Source organism: Onychomys torridus, chromosome 5, assembly GCF_903995425.1.
Source record: "Onychomys torridus chromosome 5, mOncTor1.1, whole genome shotgun sequence".
In the NCBI taxonomy this organism is placed as follows: Eukaryota; Metazoa; Chordata; class Mammalia; order Rodentia; family Cricetidae; genus Onychomys; species Onychomys torridus.
Window position 1 is genome coordinate 48,038,099 of NC_050447.1, and position 15,095 is coordinate 48,053,193.

At 52.7% G+C, this 15,095-nt stretch overlaps 1 protein-coding gene across 1 annotated transcript in view; it reads left to right on the forward strand.

Moving 5' to 3' along the window:
• The window catches only part of Crispld2 (cysteine rich secretory protein LCCL domain containing 2), a 55,889-nt gene that overhangs the window by 13,903 nt on the left and 26,891 nt on the right, over positions 1-15,095 (forward strand). The window contains exons 2-7 of the mRNA XM_036188218.1: positions 718-1,034; positions 3,819-3,937; positions 5,704-5,836; positions 6,199-6,314; positions 9,162-9,262; positions 13,731-13,874. Coding sequence (XP_036044111.1) covers positions 795-1,034; positions 3,819-3,937; positions 5,704-5,836; positions 6,199-6,314; positions 9,162-9,262; positions 13,731-13,874 — 853 coding nt within the window. The 5' untranslated portion in view covers positions 718-794. The remainder of the gene's footprint in view (positions 1-717; positions 1,035-3,818; positions 3,938-5,703; positions 5,837-6,198; positions 6,315-9,161; positions 9,263-13,730; positions 13,875-15,095) is intronic.

A 15,095-nucleotide genomic window follows, 5' to 3' on the forward strand; every position in this document is an offset into this window, starting at 1 on the left:
ATACGACAGTTGATGCTTTGGGCCTTTGAGCCATGCCCTTCTCGCTACTCAAGCACAAAGTAACACAGGGTGGGGCATTGCCGTGATCCCAGGGTGGACAGGCAGTGACATGCCTTGGGGTGTCACTTTGACCTGACTCTGTGCAGCTGGAGCTGTGCCTAGATAGTGGTATGATCGACCTGAGGGAATTTGGGCACTGTGAACGTTCTACATTCTTGGTATGCTTTCTGGCTGGGCCATTGCACACAGTGGGCATTCCATGGTCCCCTGGGCTCCGGCCTGAGGCCTCCTCCCTTGGAGCAGGGTGGGCAGGGCTTAACTCTGGCATACAAGAGAGCAGCTGAGCCCTGCCTCTCTCTCTATGCTGCGCCTTTGGTCTCACGTAGGCTTAGTGGGGACCCTGGAGGGTTTCCAGGGTGGGAGGTGAGAATTGTGGCTTTCTCAGGGCACCTTGACTTTGCCCTGCCTCCTGGGACGGCAGCTCTCTCTAGAACTCTGGTTCATTTTCCATCCCCTCCCCGCCTCTGTTCACCCTGCCCCTGACAGTTCCAAGCCCACGTGACAGGTACAGTACACACCGGGCTTTTCTGTGGGAGCAAAGACTCGGGGAGACTAGGGAGCTAAAGGGGCAGAGCCCCACCTCAGCTGGTTTGGTTGTGCTGGGCAGAGCTGACTTAGTTCTAACTTGCTGTCTCCTGCTTCCTCTTTTCTTTCCAGAACCTTCCGGTACCCAGCCCTGCCTCAGGAGCCCAGGCTGCCCTCTTCCCTTTAGTTGTGGCTGTAGGTGTGGGGCCATGAGCTGTCTTCTAAGCAGTATGGTCCTAATGGGGCTGGCTCTGCTGGTCTGTGGAACACAGGCCTTTTTCCTCCCCAACACCACAAGTCTGGAGAAGCTGCTGAGCAAGTACCAGCAGGCCGAGCCACACTCACGGGTGCGCAGGGCCATCCCCTGGTCCGACCGCCAGGAAATCCTCATGCTTCACAACAAACTTCGAGGCCAGGTGTATCCCCCTGCCTCCAACATGGAGTACATGGTGAGTGGCCCGCAGGGGTGATGGCAGACAAGGGCCAGAGCACTATCTTATGATTTTTAGAGTTCTCATGTAGCACAGACCATCCTGAACTTATTATGTTGAAGATGACTCAACTTCTGATTGGTCTGCATCCAGCCTCGTAAGGGGCGGGGTTACTGGTGTTCTTGGCTCCTTTTCTGACAGCTTAGGCTGGCTCCAAAATCGCTAGATACTCAAGGATGACCTTGAACTTCTGATCTTCTGCCATCTCTCAAGTGCTAAGATTCCAGGTGTCCACCTGCACGTTCAGTTTATGCAGTGCTGGGGATGGAGTCCAGGGTTTCGTGCATGCTAGGCAAGCACTCTACCAACTCAGCTACAGGCTCTCTACCAACTCAGCTACAGGCTCTCTACCAACTCAGTTATACTCTACCCACTGAACCACACCCCTGCCTCACCTTTTCTGTTCTGATGCCCCATTTCTCTCCTTCATCTCTCTTCCATTCAGTGGAGTCAAGGCCTGACTTCTTTCCCTGCTCAGCCCTGTTTCTGTCCTTGTCCCCCAGGCCACAGTCCCACTTCCTCCCCCAAGCAGCCACTGACTTTCAGAGACCACTGTGGTACTAATGGGTCTTTACGGTCTCAAGGTCTGGAATGAGTGGCCAGCTATGTGGACCTGAGCAAGGCTACCTTTGGGGAACACAGTATGAACCCCCATCTTTTCCCTTGGAAAAGCTGGACACTTCCAAAATGTCAGCCCACAGGTGACTGTGTGCTTTCTGGGGGGTGGGGTAAAAACACAAAAAGGCGCCCCGGGTGTCGGGGAAGTTTTTTGGTCCCACCTAGCCCCACAGTCCCGACGAACCTCTCCCACCCGAGCTCTTGAAGCTGCTTACAAAATAATCACTCAGAGGCTTATAATAATTACAAACTGTATGGCCTATGGCTCAGGCTTCTTACTAGCTAACTCTTTCATCTTAAATTAACCCATTAACACCGTGGCCGTGCTGTTACCGGTCTGCTGGCATCTTGTTGCTCCTTGGGCGGCAGGCTGCTGTCTCCTCTGGTGTCTCCTTTCTTCTCTCTCTATCCCTCTTGGATTTTCCCACCTGGCTCCATTCTGCCCTGCCATAGGCCAGTGCAGCTTTATTTGTTAACCAATGGGAGCAACATATATTCATAGCATACAGAAAGACATCTCACAGCACCTGGGGTCTGGGTAGACTCCCTTTTCCTCTGTTCTGTCTGTTGCCTGCCCTTTCCCAAGGATGACAGAAGCCAGGGTGGTCATCCCTGTTGAGCTCTTCCTACAAGCTGTTTGGGGTAGCCAGGTGAAGTGGTCATTTGTGCCTGAGTTCCAAAGTAGAAACATCCCCTTCGACTGGTTTTCCAGAATCAGGGTGGGGGTGAGGATGAGGAGAGGCTGATCACACCCCACAGGGTCACTGCTGCCCACTGGCCTAGACCCTCTCTACCTTGATAGCTTTTAAACCTTCAGAGATTGAGGTCCTTGGCTTCCCAGGCACTGCCTAAGGTGGCTGGGTACCACTCACACATGGATGGGGCGACCAGTGATATCTCAGAGAGGTCATGTTGTTGATGGTAGCTTCAGACTGTCCTCATAACTCCTTGCCAAGGCTGAGACAGCTCCTGCTGGGGGACCATGCCCCAGGGGCACTCCCTGGGCAGGTGGGTTGGGTGGGTGTGTCTTACCACCAGAGATACCATAGTGAACGGGGTTGGAGGTGTGAGCGTGGGGACCTGGGGGAACCTGGGAGAACAGGAAGTATTAACCCCAATCTGCAGATGAGAAACTAGACTCAGAGAGGCTGAACTGGAAGGGACTGGCCCTTGACATACATGATGAGGCTTCCTGCTCCCATACCTGCTGCTCCAAGGAGGTGTGTGGTAAACATGAGAGAGTGGGGAGGGCAGGCCCCCTTCTTTACCTTTCAGCCTTCTGCATGCCTGAGGCTTTGCTAATGGGTGAGTTCTGTGGAGTTATTGTGCATGTGCTGCATGCATGCACAGAGGAAGAGCTTGTCCTCGTGGGTCAGCAGGCTTCTAGAGGCTGAGGTAACATGGTGACAGGTTGAGCAGAGCCGGAGGTGGAAGGAACCCAAAAAGCCGATGAAGGACTCAAAGCAGTTGCAGAAGCTGAGGGCTGAGGGGGTCACAAGTCAGAGTAGGAAGACTGAGCTTGTAGACAGGGAAGGATGTGAGGGAACAGAACCATGAAAACTCACCATCTGCCACATCTTGCTCCCTAAAAAGGAAATAAGTGAGGTGCCTCTGAGGAGCTGTGTGGTGCTTGGATTTCTGATTTTTTTTTTTTTTTTTTTTTTTTTTTTGCCAACATATCATGGTGCTCCTGAAGAGTCGGGTATCCCCAGTGGGTCCCACAGACTTGGAGCCAGAGTCGAGCTCTAGACTAGTTGGGCATGTGACTGTGAGTCAATGGCCTGCCTTCTCACAGCCTCGGCCCTCTCTTCTGTAGAATGAAATGAGATGGGCATTCTCCAGGACTGTGGCAGGAAGGTGAGGACTTGGATGAATCCAGGCTAGCACTGAGGGTGTGGGTGGGCTCTCAGGATAGCCTGAAGGTGACCAGGGCTCTCACCTGCCCTCTATGTGTCTGATTGCTGTCATTTGGCATCCCCCTCCAGTCTCACACTCACTGAGGCTGAGAGAAGCTGGGCTCACAGGCATCTGCCAGAGACACAGTCGGAGCTCTGAGAGCCCTGGGGTGGGGGTTTCTGCTTCGCCCTCCTGACGTCTGTGCCCTGTGCCGTCTCTCCCCTGCAGACTTGGGATGAGGAGCTGGAGAGGTCTGCGGCAGCGTGGGCACAGGAGTGCCTGTGGGAGCATGGGCCCGCCAGCCTGTTGGTATCCATTGGGCAGAACCTGGCTGTGCACTGGGGCAGGTAAGAGTGGCCGGCACTCCGAACTGCAGTGTCCCCCCACTTGAGTGTGATCTGGCTGCTGCAGGGTAACTGGTTTGGTGTTCCTGTGTGTTGTCAAGAGGTGGAATGGTAGAGTACTTGCCTGGAAGATTCGAGGTTCTGGGTTCCATCCCCAGCACCATAAACCAACCAACCAACCACCTAATGGGGCATCCTACAGCTCTGACAGGCCCAGCTCTTTGTTTATGGCCTACTGCTTGGCCAGACAGCAACGTATTTATACAAAATTCTAGCTGCCAGCCAGACTGACACCCTGGATGGTACCCCTTTCCTTCTATCAGCCCACTTCCCTCTAGATTTATGGTGTCTCCTTGTTTGAGATGGCTTGTCCATCTGACAGACCCACAAACAGCCATTCTATCCCCATGGCTTTGGCCTGGTGCTGGGTCCTGTTCTGAGGCCTTCCGGTCATCCCTCCCGGGGCCCTGGGCCGGTGATGGGATTAGAGGCTTAGAGTGTCCCATCCTTGATGGGTAGGTTTCCCTCCCTTAGGCATGCTGGCATGCATACAGTGTTCCTAGGAATGACAGGCAGGCTCCCTTCTGCCCTAGCTCCTCATGGCACGTGCCTCCAAGAGGCTGACCAGGGTGGGAGGCCGTGTCCTGGGGACTTGCTGACCGCGGCTGCTGGTGCTGGGCCCAGGCGGTAATTGTTACAAGACCTCAAACTGCTTGGCTGACCACAATGCTGTCACAAAGGGTCATTCTCTATGAACCAACCACTCTGTTTACACTTGCTGGTGACCAAGGGACTACGGGTTCACAGACAAGTTATTATTTTTCTTCCTGATTGACACAAAATAGAACAGTGAGTGCATAGTGCCTCACACCTGGAATCCCAGTGCTCAGGAAGAGGAAGCAGGAGAATCTCGAGTTCAAGGCCAGCCTGGGGAAGTAGCCGCAGATCAGTGGCCTCACCACCTAGTCCTAGCTGTGTGTCACTCTTCAGCAATTTACTTAATGTCTGCTGGCCTTTATATCAGCTTCAAGTGAGCCTATAACAATGCATGTTTAGCCAGGCAGCAGTGGTGCACACCTTTAATCCCAGCACTCAGGAGGCAGAGCCAGGTGGATCTCTGTGAGTTCAAGGCCAGCCTGGTCTACAGAGGGAGATCCAGGACAGGCACCAAAACTACACAGAGAAACCCTTTCTTGAAAAACCAAACCAAACCAAACAAAAAAGCATGTCTATCCTTCTCCTCTCTGTCTCCTTGCAAAGTCCCGTCCCCCTGCTTGGCCCTTACCAACTCTGTTTGTCCTCCCTCCCCCCTCCCTCCCTCCCCTCCCTCTCTCTTTCTCTGGAACCTCCCACATGTAATCACTATTGCTGAACCACACCCCACCCCTTTTCTCACTATTTTAGTGAAGTTCTCACTGAATTGTCCAGTGAACTCACTCTGAAGCCCAGGCTGGCTTTGGACTTGACAGCCTCCTACCTTAACCCCCGGAGTAGCTGAGATGACCAGCCTGCAGCCCCTCGCCTGCCCTGCACGCATTCATGTCTTAAATCAAGGTGGTCTTGGCTGCAGCGTGTCTGAAACCCTGAGCTCTGGAGCTGCTTGCATTTCACCTGGTGTGCATGCAAATGCATACATCATTAGAGTAACAAATGTAAATCCTGCACACCCAGGTGCCTCGGAGGCCACCCAAGACGGGGTAGTTTCAGGCAGATGCTGGCAGGGCTGGAAGCCTGGCTCTGTGGACTACCCACCGCTTCTGTCTCTCTAGGTACCGCTCTCCTGGGTTCCACGTGCAGTCCTGGTACGACGAGGTGAAGGATTACACCTACCCCTACCCCCACGAGTGCAACCCGTGGTGCCCAGAGCGCTGCTCAGGGGCTATGTGCACCCACTACACACAGGTAATTCGGGTGCTGATCTCCACTCAGCCTGTGCCCCAGACCTGGGGAGTGTGTTTGAAAATGTGAATGCTGGTGTGCTTACTGCCTGAGGCCTTTGCTTTAATTCAGCGCTTCTCAGAGCACACGGGTTGGGGTCCTGCTGCTTGCTATGGATGAGTTCATGAGATGAGAAACTTGGAGTAAGCTCTGGAAACTTCTATGGCAATTTACATGGCTGAGGCTTTTCACCATTGTGTGCATATAGCTTGTTTTTTAAAGGCATGTGCTCTCCCCCAGTGGATTGCCCTTCTCTGGTGCCCTATATACCAGAGTTGCCCCGGGGCAGCCTGTCCCTGCGCTGTAACACAGTGCTGTCTTTTCAGATGGTCTGGGCCACCACCAACAAGGTTGGCTGTGCTGTGCACACCTGTCGGAGCATGAACGTCTGGGGAGACATTTGGGAGAATGCTGTGTATCTCGTCTGCAATTATTCTCCAAAGTAAGACTGCGTTGTCTTGGACCTACAAGCTGGCTGGGATGCACTTGTTTACCACAGGGGAACTAGCTAAAACTGGTCTAAATGGTTAGGAGAGTCAACAAGGACTTGGGCCCTTTTGAAGGCCCCCCTGGCCCCAAGGTGGCTGCAGAGCTCCAGCACTGTGTCTTCCCATACGATTCTACTTCACATAGTAGAAATGCAGAAATACTTGTGACCATCGGCATTTCCCCACAAAATGTCAGTGGCCAGAATTGGATCAATCATAGACAAGGGGGACCACAATGGCTCCCTGGTTTTATGAGTCATCTCCCAAGGCAGTACAAGCAAGAATAGTTGTTGTCTGGCAGGAGGAAGAGACGGAACGGGGAGAGGAGCAGGGCAAGAGAAAGTAAAAGATAAAGGCTGGGGGGGGGGGGGGGCGGGGGGGGGGAAGGGGAGGGGGGGAAGTAGTGCTGTTTTCTCTGAAATGGAGCCACAGATGGAGTCCCAGAAGACATGCCCTCCTACCAGACTGGCTTCTACTTCCCTTCCTGAAGAGGCCACACCAGGTCTGCCCAGGATACGGCTCTCTCCTCAGCATGCCTGTCACAGTGTGTCACTCACCCAGTGGCTCACTGCACAGATGTGTGCAGAGCACAAAGTCACTTACCCATTTGTAGTCTGTGGTTTGAACAGTGCTGCTGGCCGCCATCCCTGCACGGGCACAGGCACTGTGGTGGCTTCTCTGACATGCTTACTTACTGGAGGAGTGAAGCAGGCCAGAGGAGGTGGAGTGAGGTGGGGGGTCAGGAGCTGTGGGGTCGAGAGGGAAAAGGCTGTGGAGAACCATGGAGCGTGGGGCTTTGGGGCTGAGCAGGCGCTACACTCCAGCAGGCTCTGGTCCCCAAGGCGATGCCTAGCACCGTTGAAGGTAGAAAGTGAGGGACCACTTGGACAAATCTTTATGTTTAAAAACGCTGGCAGCTCTGATCAGAAACATAACTCTTGGGGCCAGTGAGATGGCTCAGGAGGTAAAGGGACCTGCCTTGAAGTCTGAGGACCTGAGTTTGATCCCCAGGACCCACATAGTGGAAGGAGAAAAACCAACTCTCACATGCACGCGCGCGCACACACACACACACACACACACACACACACACACTAAATATATATATGAAAAGATTTTTTTTTTTAGCTGAATATCGAACCCAGGGCCTTGTGCTTGCTAGGCAAGTGCTCTACCACTGAGCTAAATCCCCAATCCCATAAAAAGATTTTTAACAGAAATAAAAAATTTCCCTTCCCTGGCACTGTTCACTCACCTTTTTTGGTAAAGGCACCATAGCATCATGGTCTTCTGCTTAACCAGCCTAGGACCTGTAGTGACCACCTCAGGCTAGGCCCTGATGGCAAACACTTGCTCATGTCATGGCCTGTTGGAGAGGGTAGACATCTAGAATGAAGGCCTGGAGGCACTGATTCTGGGGAGATCTTCCCTGGCTTATAGGTACTCATCTTCCTGCTGTGTGCACACGTGGCCATGAGAGACGGCAAAATGTGAGCATGTGCTTTGGGACTCTTCTCGAGAGGGTACAGGTCCTACTGGAGCAGGGCTCCACTCTCCTGCTTCCATTAACCTTAGTTACTTTCCTAAAGGCCCGTATCAAAATGTGGCCACAGGGGAGGTTGGGCTTTGTTGTGAATGGAGGAGGCGTTGCCTGGTCAGTTTGTTCCCTAGTCACTTTTGACTGCTGTATGATATCCCATGCTGTCCAGGGCCTTTCCTTCCAAGAGGCATTCCCTGTCTCTGAGATGGTCAGGTCACCATCACAGAACTAGGGAGGGAACAATGACCAAGAGCTGGGAATGGTACAAGATGAGCCTGATTCTTGCCCCAACGTCCTCTGTAAGGAGAGTGCCATCCATGATCTCATTGGAGGTTTTGAAGCCTGGCTATCTACTGCCTGGCTAGAGAGGTCACCCAGTCCCTATGAATACTGACTGGTCTCTGTTCTTATGGGCCTGAAAGCCTAGAGGTATGATCTATTGTTGAGGAAAGAGTCCAGTGTACTGAGGAGAACTGGTCTTGCAGAGCAGGACAAACCCCTGTGGAGACTCAGCTTTCTGAGGAGACCATCAGGTTCTCCCATGAACAGTGGGTGGCATTTCAGTCCATGCTTGATGTCCCACTGAGGTTCAGCTCAGTGTTCTCCATTGTGTGTCCCCAGCTCAAATACTTGCATGGTTAGAACTGTGGGGTCCACACCAATGCCCAGAGGCTGTTCCAACTGTCCAGATGGGTCTATAGAGGTGGGGGTGGACTGTGAGCGTGGAAGAGGAGGGGGCAGGACCCCTCCCCCAGTGTGGACCACCTCCCTCCTTCGCTCAGTGAGGTCATCACTTTTGGGCGGTTGGAGTGGGCCACAGGGTGCATAGAGGAGTCTGTACAGTCTCTCGGTGACTCTAGCAGGAACCCCTACCTCCCTAGAAAGCAACCACAGAACCCCCCCCCCCCCCCCCCCCCCCCCCGTGGGCTCGTTGCTTTAAAGACACTATCAAGAGCCTTGCCCAATGGTGGCTACCCACTGTATGATTAATGAGCCACCTCAGGGTAGGGGACACTGTCTGAGATCGCTCAGATGAGTCACCCAGGGAGCCCTTCCTTAGACAGTGCTCAGTGACAGGGTCTCATCATGGTGCCCAGAGCCCCCTGGCTGACTGGCACTGGAAGGGGAGGCCAAGAAGCTGCCTTTCCTGTACCAGGATTGTGTCCTTCTCCCAGCATCGGGGGCTCTGTTTGAGGTTCCCTAGTAGGCCCCGGGGCCTAAAGGATGGGTGGGGTTCATGGTGTTCCTGGTCTGTCTCCAGGGGAAACTGGATTGGTGAGGCTCCCTACAAGCATGGCCGTCCCTGCTCTGAGTGCCCACCCAGCTATGGAGGTGGCTGCCAGAACAACCTGTGCTTCAAAGGTAGGTGTCGCGAGGGCCCCAGCCCTGGTGTGGCTTTACCCTTGGGCCACAGATGGTGATGGCTGAAATGGAAATAAAGTCAGACCCAGACTCACCCCTGCAGCCACCCCTGCCATTGTTTAGTTCTGTGCCCCTCTGCTCTCTGCCTTTGGCCCCTGCAGACCCCACTGTCCTGAGATGCACCCTGCCCCCAGGCAACTCCTTGGCTTGGCCCTAGTGGACAGTGGACATCCTGGATTCAGACTCCCTCCTCGCCTTCCTTAGCATGTGCGGTCTGCTTAAGACAGAGGGTTGTAAGTCAGAGGTGGTGGCTCACACCTGCCATCCCAGCACTTGGTAACTGAGGCAGGAGGATTGCCACGAATTTGAGATCAGCCTAGGCTACATAGCAGTACTCTGTGTTGACCTCCTGGGATCTCCCCAAAACGTCCCGCACAAAAATTTCAGGTGATTTTTTTGTTTGTTTTTTTGTTTTTTGAGACAGGGTTTCTCTGTGGCCCCGACTATCATGAAACTCACTTTGTAGACCAGGCTGGCCTTGAACTCATAGAGATCTGCCTGCCCCTGCCTCCCAAGTACTGGAATTAAAAAAGGCTTGCGCCACTACTGCCCAGCAAAATCCAGATGATTAACATGGAACTCAAAACAAGCAGTTAGCTTGGCTTGAGTTTCACCCAATCAGACACAGGCACTGGTACCCTTGTCCGACGTATTCCCTTATCTTTTTGAGAGTGACTGCTGTCAATGATGCCTGAGGGACAGGCTTCTTTCTGTCTGTGGCTCTGGTGGCTCACACAGGGCTGCTTAGAAAGCATCCATTTTTCCTCTCACCATGGACACCACACATTCTCACACTTAACGTGCACTTGACATCCTGGAATAGTTCTGGCTCTCAGAAGTTGTGTCTCAGAAGTGGAGGGATGCTCCTCATCTGAGCAATGTCTGAGGGAGGGGTTCCCCAGCTGAGCAATATCTGTGGCTGAGATTTATGTTCTGTTTGGCTCCAATAACTGGCCAGAGCTGACAAGGTAGGGAGTGGGCAGGCTCTGCTGCAGGGGAGGGTGGGTGTGCAGCGGTGACCCTCTTTCCTGTCCTGTCCCGGAGATGGACACGGGGTCAGTCCGTGGAGCTCTGGCATGTGGAATAGCAGAGGTCCTAGTTCATAGAAGACCAGGCTCTCTGCCTCTCCAGCTAGCTGATGGCACTACCAGAGGGCTGGCACAGAAGCGGGACAATTCAGACCCCTGGGTGTGTGGGTCTACCTGTAGTCTGTCCCATGAACTGCCTTGTGCCAAGTTCCCATGACAGCTCTTCCCTGGATACAATTCTGATGTCCTTGTCTCCAGGGAGTCTCTGGGTGCCAGGCAGACATGCACCTGCCACCATGTTCTCATGACCCCCCAAACTCCTCAGGAACTTGTTTGCCCTGTTATTACAGCTGCTGGCACACTTCGGGGCATTGGGCAGGTGTGTCCTGCATGCTGGGGAATAAACAGACCCTCCCCTCCACAGAGGGCTCTTTCAAGAAGTCAGAGCACACAGAGCCCCCAGACACTAGCCTACCCGTCCCTCGGTGCCCGTGTGCTTATTTCTTTTATTTGTGGTGGAAAACACCCAACTTGACTTGGCAGACATTCTTGTTTTCTTAGCTAACCATGCAGAAAACCTCCCCTAACTCAGCTTATCTACATAAGCCACTAAATAAGGGTGTGCCGTGGCACCCTTAAGGCCATGACCTATAATGAGGACACGAGGATTTAAGGATAAGGACAGAAGTTTCATTCTATCCAGTACCTCTCTATGGAGGATAATAGGCTGGGGAGGTACTCAACTTCCGGTCCAGCTAATCCCAGCTCTGTGACCCCAGATGGGTCTCTTTTACATTCCCTTGCCTCTCTGAGCCTCAGTTTCCTCCTATGTGAAGCGGTTGCCGTGTCCCTTATGACAGGAAGATGAAGAACTGGGGCAGGGCTGGTTGCTCAGATGTGATGTCACCTTTCACAGAGCCAGGGGGACCTGAGACCACTGGCTTGGAGCAGACGGTGTGTTGTTGAATATCCTGGGAGTGAACAGAGCTTGCCTGGTCTGTGCAGGGATGGTTACCAGGAAGTACCCAAGTCCCTATGGGTCACACATCCCTAGGGTATCTCACAGAGGGGATTGGGTGCATGTTTTTCAGCTTTCCATTTTCATGTGTGGGGCTGGGGACCAGGACCACCTGCCCTTGCTCTGAAAGAGCGAGCCACCTCAGACCCTCCCAAACTAGATTTCTCTCAGTAAAGCTTGCCTTTAAAGTCATCAGATCCTAAAGCCAATGGAAGAAACTCAGCTCACCCCCAGACAGCCTGGCTGTGAGCAACAGGCTGTGAATGGCCACACTGATGGGACGGGTGTAGAGTCTGCCTGTGTAGCCTAGGGACTGAGTGGAGGTTCAGCCCGGAGTTGGTGCTACTGTGCCTTGGGAATTCCAGCCTTGGCAGCCTCAGACCTTGTTGGTGGGTGTTCTTTTTCCTTGGCTCTCAGTGGGTGGGGTCTGAGTCACTCGTTCACTCGGAATTTTGTTTGTTGAACTTCTCCTATGTATGGGGTGTTGGGGGTACAGTGGGACCATGAAGCTGGGGTTCCTGGTAGCACCAGCCCTATGCATGCCTTTTTATTTCTGTTTTTTCCTATCCCTTCTCCTCTCAGGCCAGGGCTAGCCTGGGACGAGTTAGTCCCCACTCACTTCCCCAGTGCTCTCTACCTAGAAAGGCAGGGGCCCTTCATTTGGATACCTGTCATGGTGGCAGGGGACATCAAGACCCAGGCTGCCCCTCTGTGAAGACGGTGCTTTGCTCCAGGAGAGACAGTAGCCCTTGAGGATGATGGGCCTCTGTGGAATCAGAGAGGCCTGTGGGTGCTTCGTTTTCCCTCCTTGAAATAGTCTTGGCCCAAGCACATACACTGATATCCAACTCTGCCCCAGAGATGACATTTTCTTATGAAGGAGACTGCCAGCTTCGGGAGCGTGCCTATGGAAGGAGTGTTAATAAACGAGGTTAAGGTGGGTGGGTTGAGCTGCAAAGAGGCAGTGAGGGAGGTGTGTTCAGTGGGTTTATTGGATGTCAGGGAGCTTCCTTTGAGGTGTGTGGAAGGGGCTGGGGCTTTGGAGAGTTCTGTGTACCTGGTCTAATGCTTTTTGAGACAGGATCTCGTTATGTAGTCCAGGCTGCCTTGAACTCACAATTCTCCCTCCTCAGCCTCTGTAATGTGAAGATTGCAGGTCTGTGCCACATGTCCCTCCCTTGGAGTTCTTTAAAATAGAGTATACTGGTTAGGGTTTTTTGTTTTTGTTTTTAGTCAACTTGACACAACCTGGGAAGAGGGAACCTCTATTGGGAAAATGCTTCTGTCGGCTTGGCCAGTAGGTGTGCCTGTGGGGGCATTTTCTTGATTAATGATTGATGTGGGAAGGCCCAGCCTACTGTGAATGGTACCACCCCTGGACTGGTGGTCTTGAGTTGTATAAGAAAGCAGGCTGAGCAAGCCATGGAGAGCAAGACAGTAAGCCACACTCCTCCATGGGCCCTGCATCAGCTCCTGCCTCCAGGTTCTTGCTTTGGCTTCCCTCACTGAACTGTCAGCCAAATAAATCCTCTCCTCCCTAAGCTACTTTTGGTCAGGGTGTTTATCACATCAATAGAAAGCCAGTTAGGGCACAGGGTCTCATAATGTGGGCTAGATTGTCATGTTACTTACTTTATAGCCAGGCTGGCCTTGAACTTGAAGCAATCCTCCTGCTTCAGCCTCCTGCATGCTGAGGTTACAGGCATGAGCCACTCTATCTAGCCAGGTCCAACATTAAGACAGTAAATCTCCATTGCTGAACTGAGGCTTGAGCCAGGTGAGTGGTTCCTGTCTCTAGGGGTAGATGTGTGGTGCCAGTCTCTGTGACTGTGCCCCAACAAAACCAGAAATCAGAGGGACCTCAGAGTCAGCTACAGCTTTGAGGCTGTGATTAGGGACAGGGGCAGATGATTGTGGGGAAGAGGAGGTAAGACAAGTGACCATTCTGGCATCCAGGTGTGGGTGCTGCACCCCACCCCCACCCAGGGCTACTTCTCCAAGGTCCAAAGTAAACATGGATGTGAGCTGACCATCCGTCCTCACATGGCTGGTAGAATTCCACCTGGGCAGGCCTGTCCACAGCACAACCTCCTCTCTCTAGTTGAAACGATTCTTTGTGAAGCCAAATCTCAGAGCTTAGTCTGTAGGGTGCTTTTTCCAAAGAGCATTTTACAGACGGATCCATCCATTGGTGATAGTGCAAACCTTTAATCCTAGCATGTGAGCGGCAGAGGCAAGTGGATCTTTATGACTTTGAGGCCAGCCTGCTCTACACAGCAAAACCCAGTCTTAACAACAAAACCAAACCCAAGAGCATCTTGGTTGAACCCAGAATGTTCTCTTTCTCCCTTACCTCTGTCAGAAGAGCCTTACAGTCAGAAACCGGAGGCGGATGAGATGAACGAGGTGGAATTGGCCCCTGCTCCTGAGGAAACACACGTCTGGGTTCAGCCCAGGGTGGTCAGACCCTCAAAGCCCAAGAAGACCCCAACCATCAACTTCATGAGTGAGTCGATGTTCCCAACCTCTGGGGTACCTGCCCCAGCCACCTTTGCTAGGTGGAGAAGGGGAGCTGTGTACCCGGCAACAGGTAGATGGTGGGGCGGAGCTGGCTGGGGTGCAACACCAATTCTTATTTGAAAATGATGCTTTTCAGTCACTGAAGTAAACCAAACAGGAGGCTGCTGCTTTTCCCCAGGCAGGATGTTGTTGTTTTTGTTTGTTTATTTGTTTGAAGGCAGAGTCTCCTGGGGCCCAGACTGCTTTTGAACTTGGTATGTAGACAAGGGTGACCTTGAACCCCTCATTCTTCTTCTACACCCACCACGTCTCACTTATGTGGTACCTAGGACATAACTCAGGGCTTCCTGAACGCAAGGCAAATGCTGTACCCACTGAGCCACACACCCCACCCCAAGGCACATACTTTAATGCTGTATTTCCCCCCCCGAGTCTTTCAACTCTTGGATGAAGCTGGGCTTCTCCTGGATATCCTGGCCACTCAGAAATCAGTGCGCCATCTAGGTCGGTGCATGGTCCATGCATCCTTTCCCAGGTTCTGCCTCTCAGATCAGTCCCTTTCTTGACTCTTTAAGGCTCCATTCACTCATCCACCATATGGGGGATAGCTGTGACGGGCTCACCGAATAGATGGATTGGAGGTCCATGAGTGAGCCACCCAGAGTCAGCAAACGGCTCCCGCACTTTGAGACCAGCGCAAACTGCTCCCAATCCCCAGGATCCATGTATCCAGGCTGCAATGAGGGCTCTTGCAGGCCCTGCTGCCTAGGAGTCCACCCCCTACACCTAGACCTTATTTAGACCCCACCCCTGGGTATAGTCCGTGCTCCACAAGCCATGCCCCTTGTATATCCCAACCTTTGTAAGCCAGGTGGGGCTATGGGGACTCAGTGTGTATCAGGCAACCTTCATGGTCACATGATTTTTTTATTTAATGCTCACAAGAACCTTTTGGGGGGGGACATTGCCCCTGTCTCCCCTGCTTAAGGGTGGTAGTTGGATCTCAGTGGAAATAACTTATGAAGGTCACAGTGCCTCTAGAGCTCTATAATGATGGAGGCCTGTCATCCCAGCATACTGGAGGCCGAGGCAGGAAGATTTCAAGTTTGAGGCCAGCCTGGACTAATAGTGAAAACCTGTCTTTAAAAATGACGAGGGAAAAAAAAAAAGAAATATAAATAAAATCTATTTATTTCTGCTGTTCAAG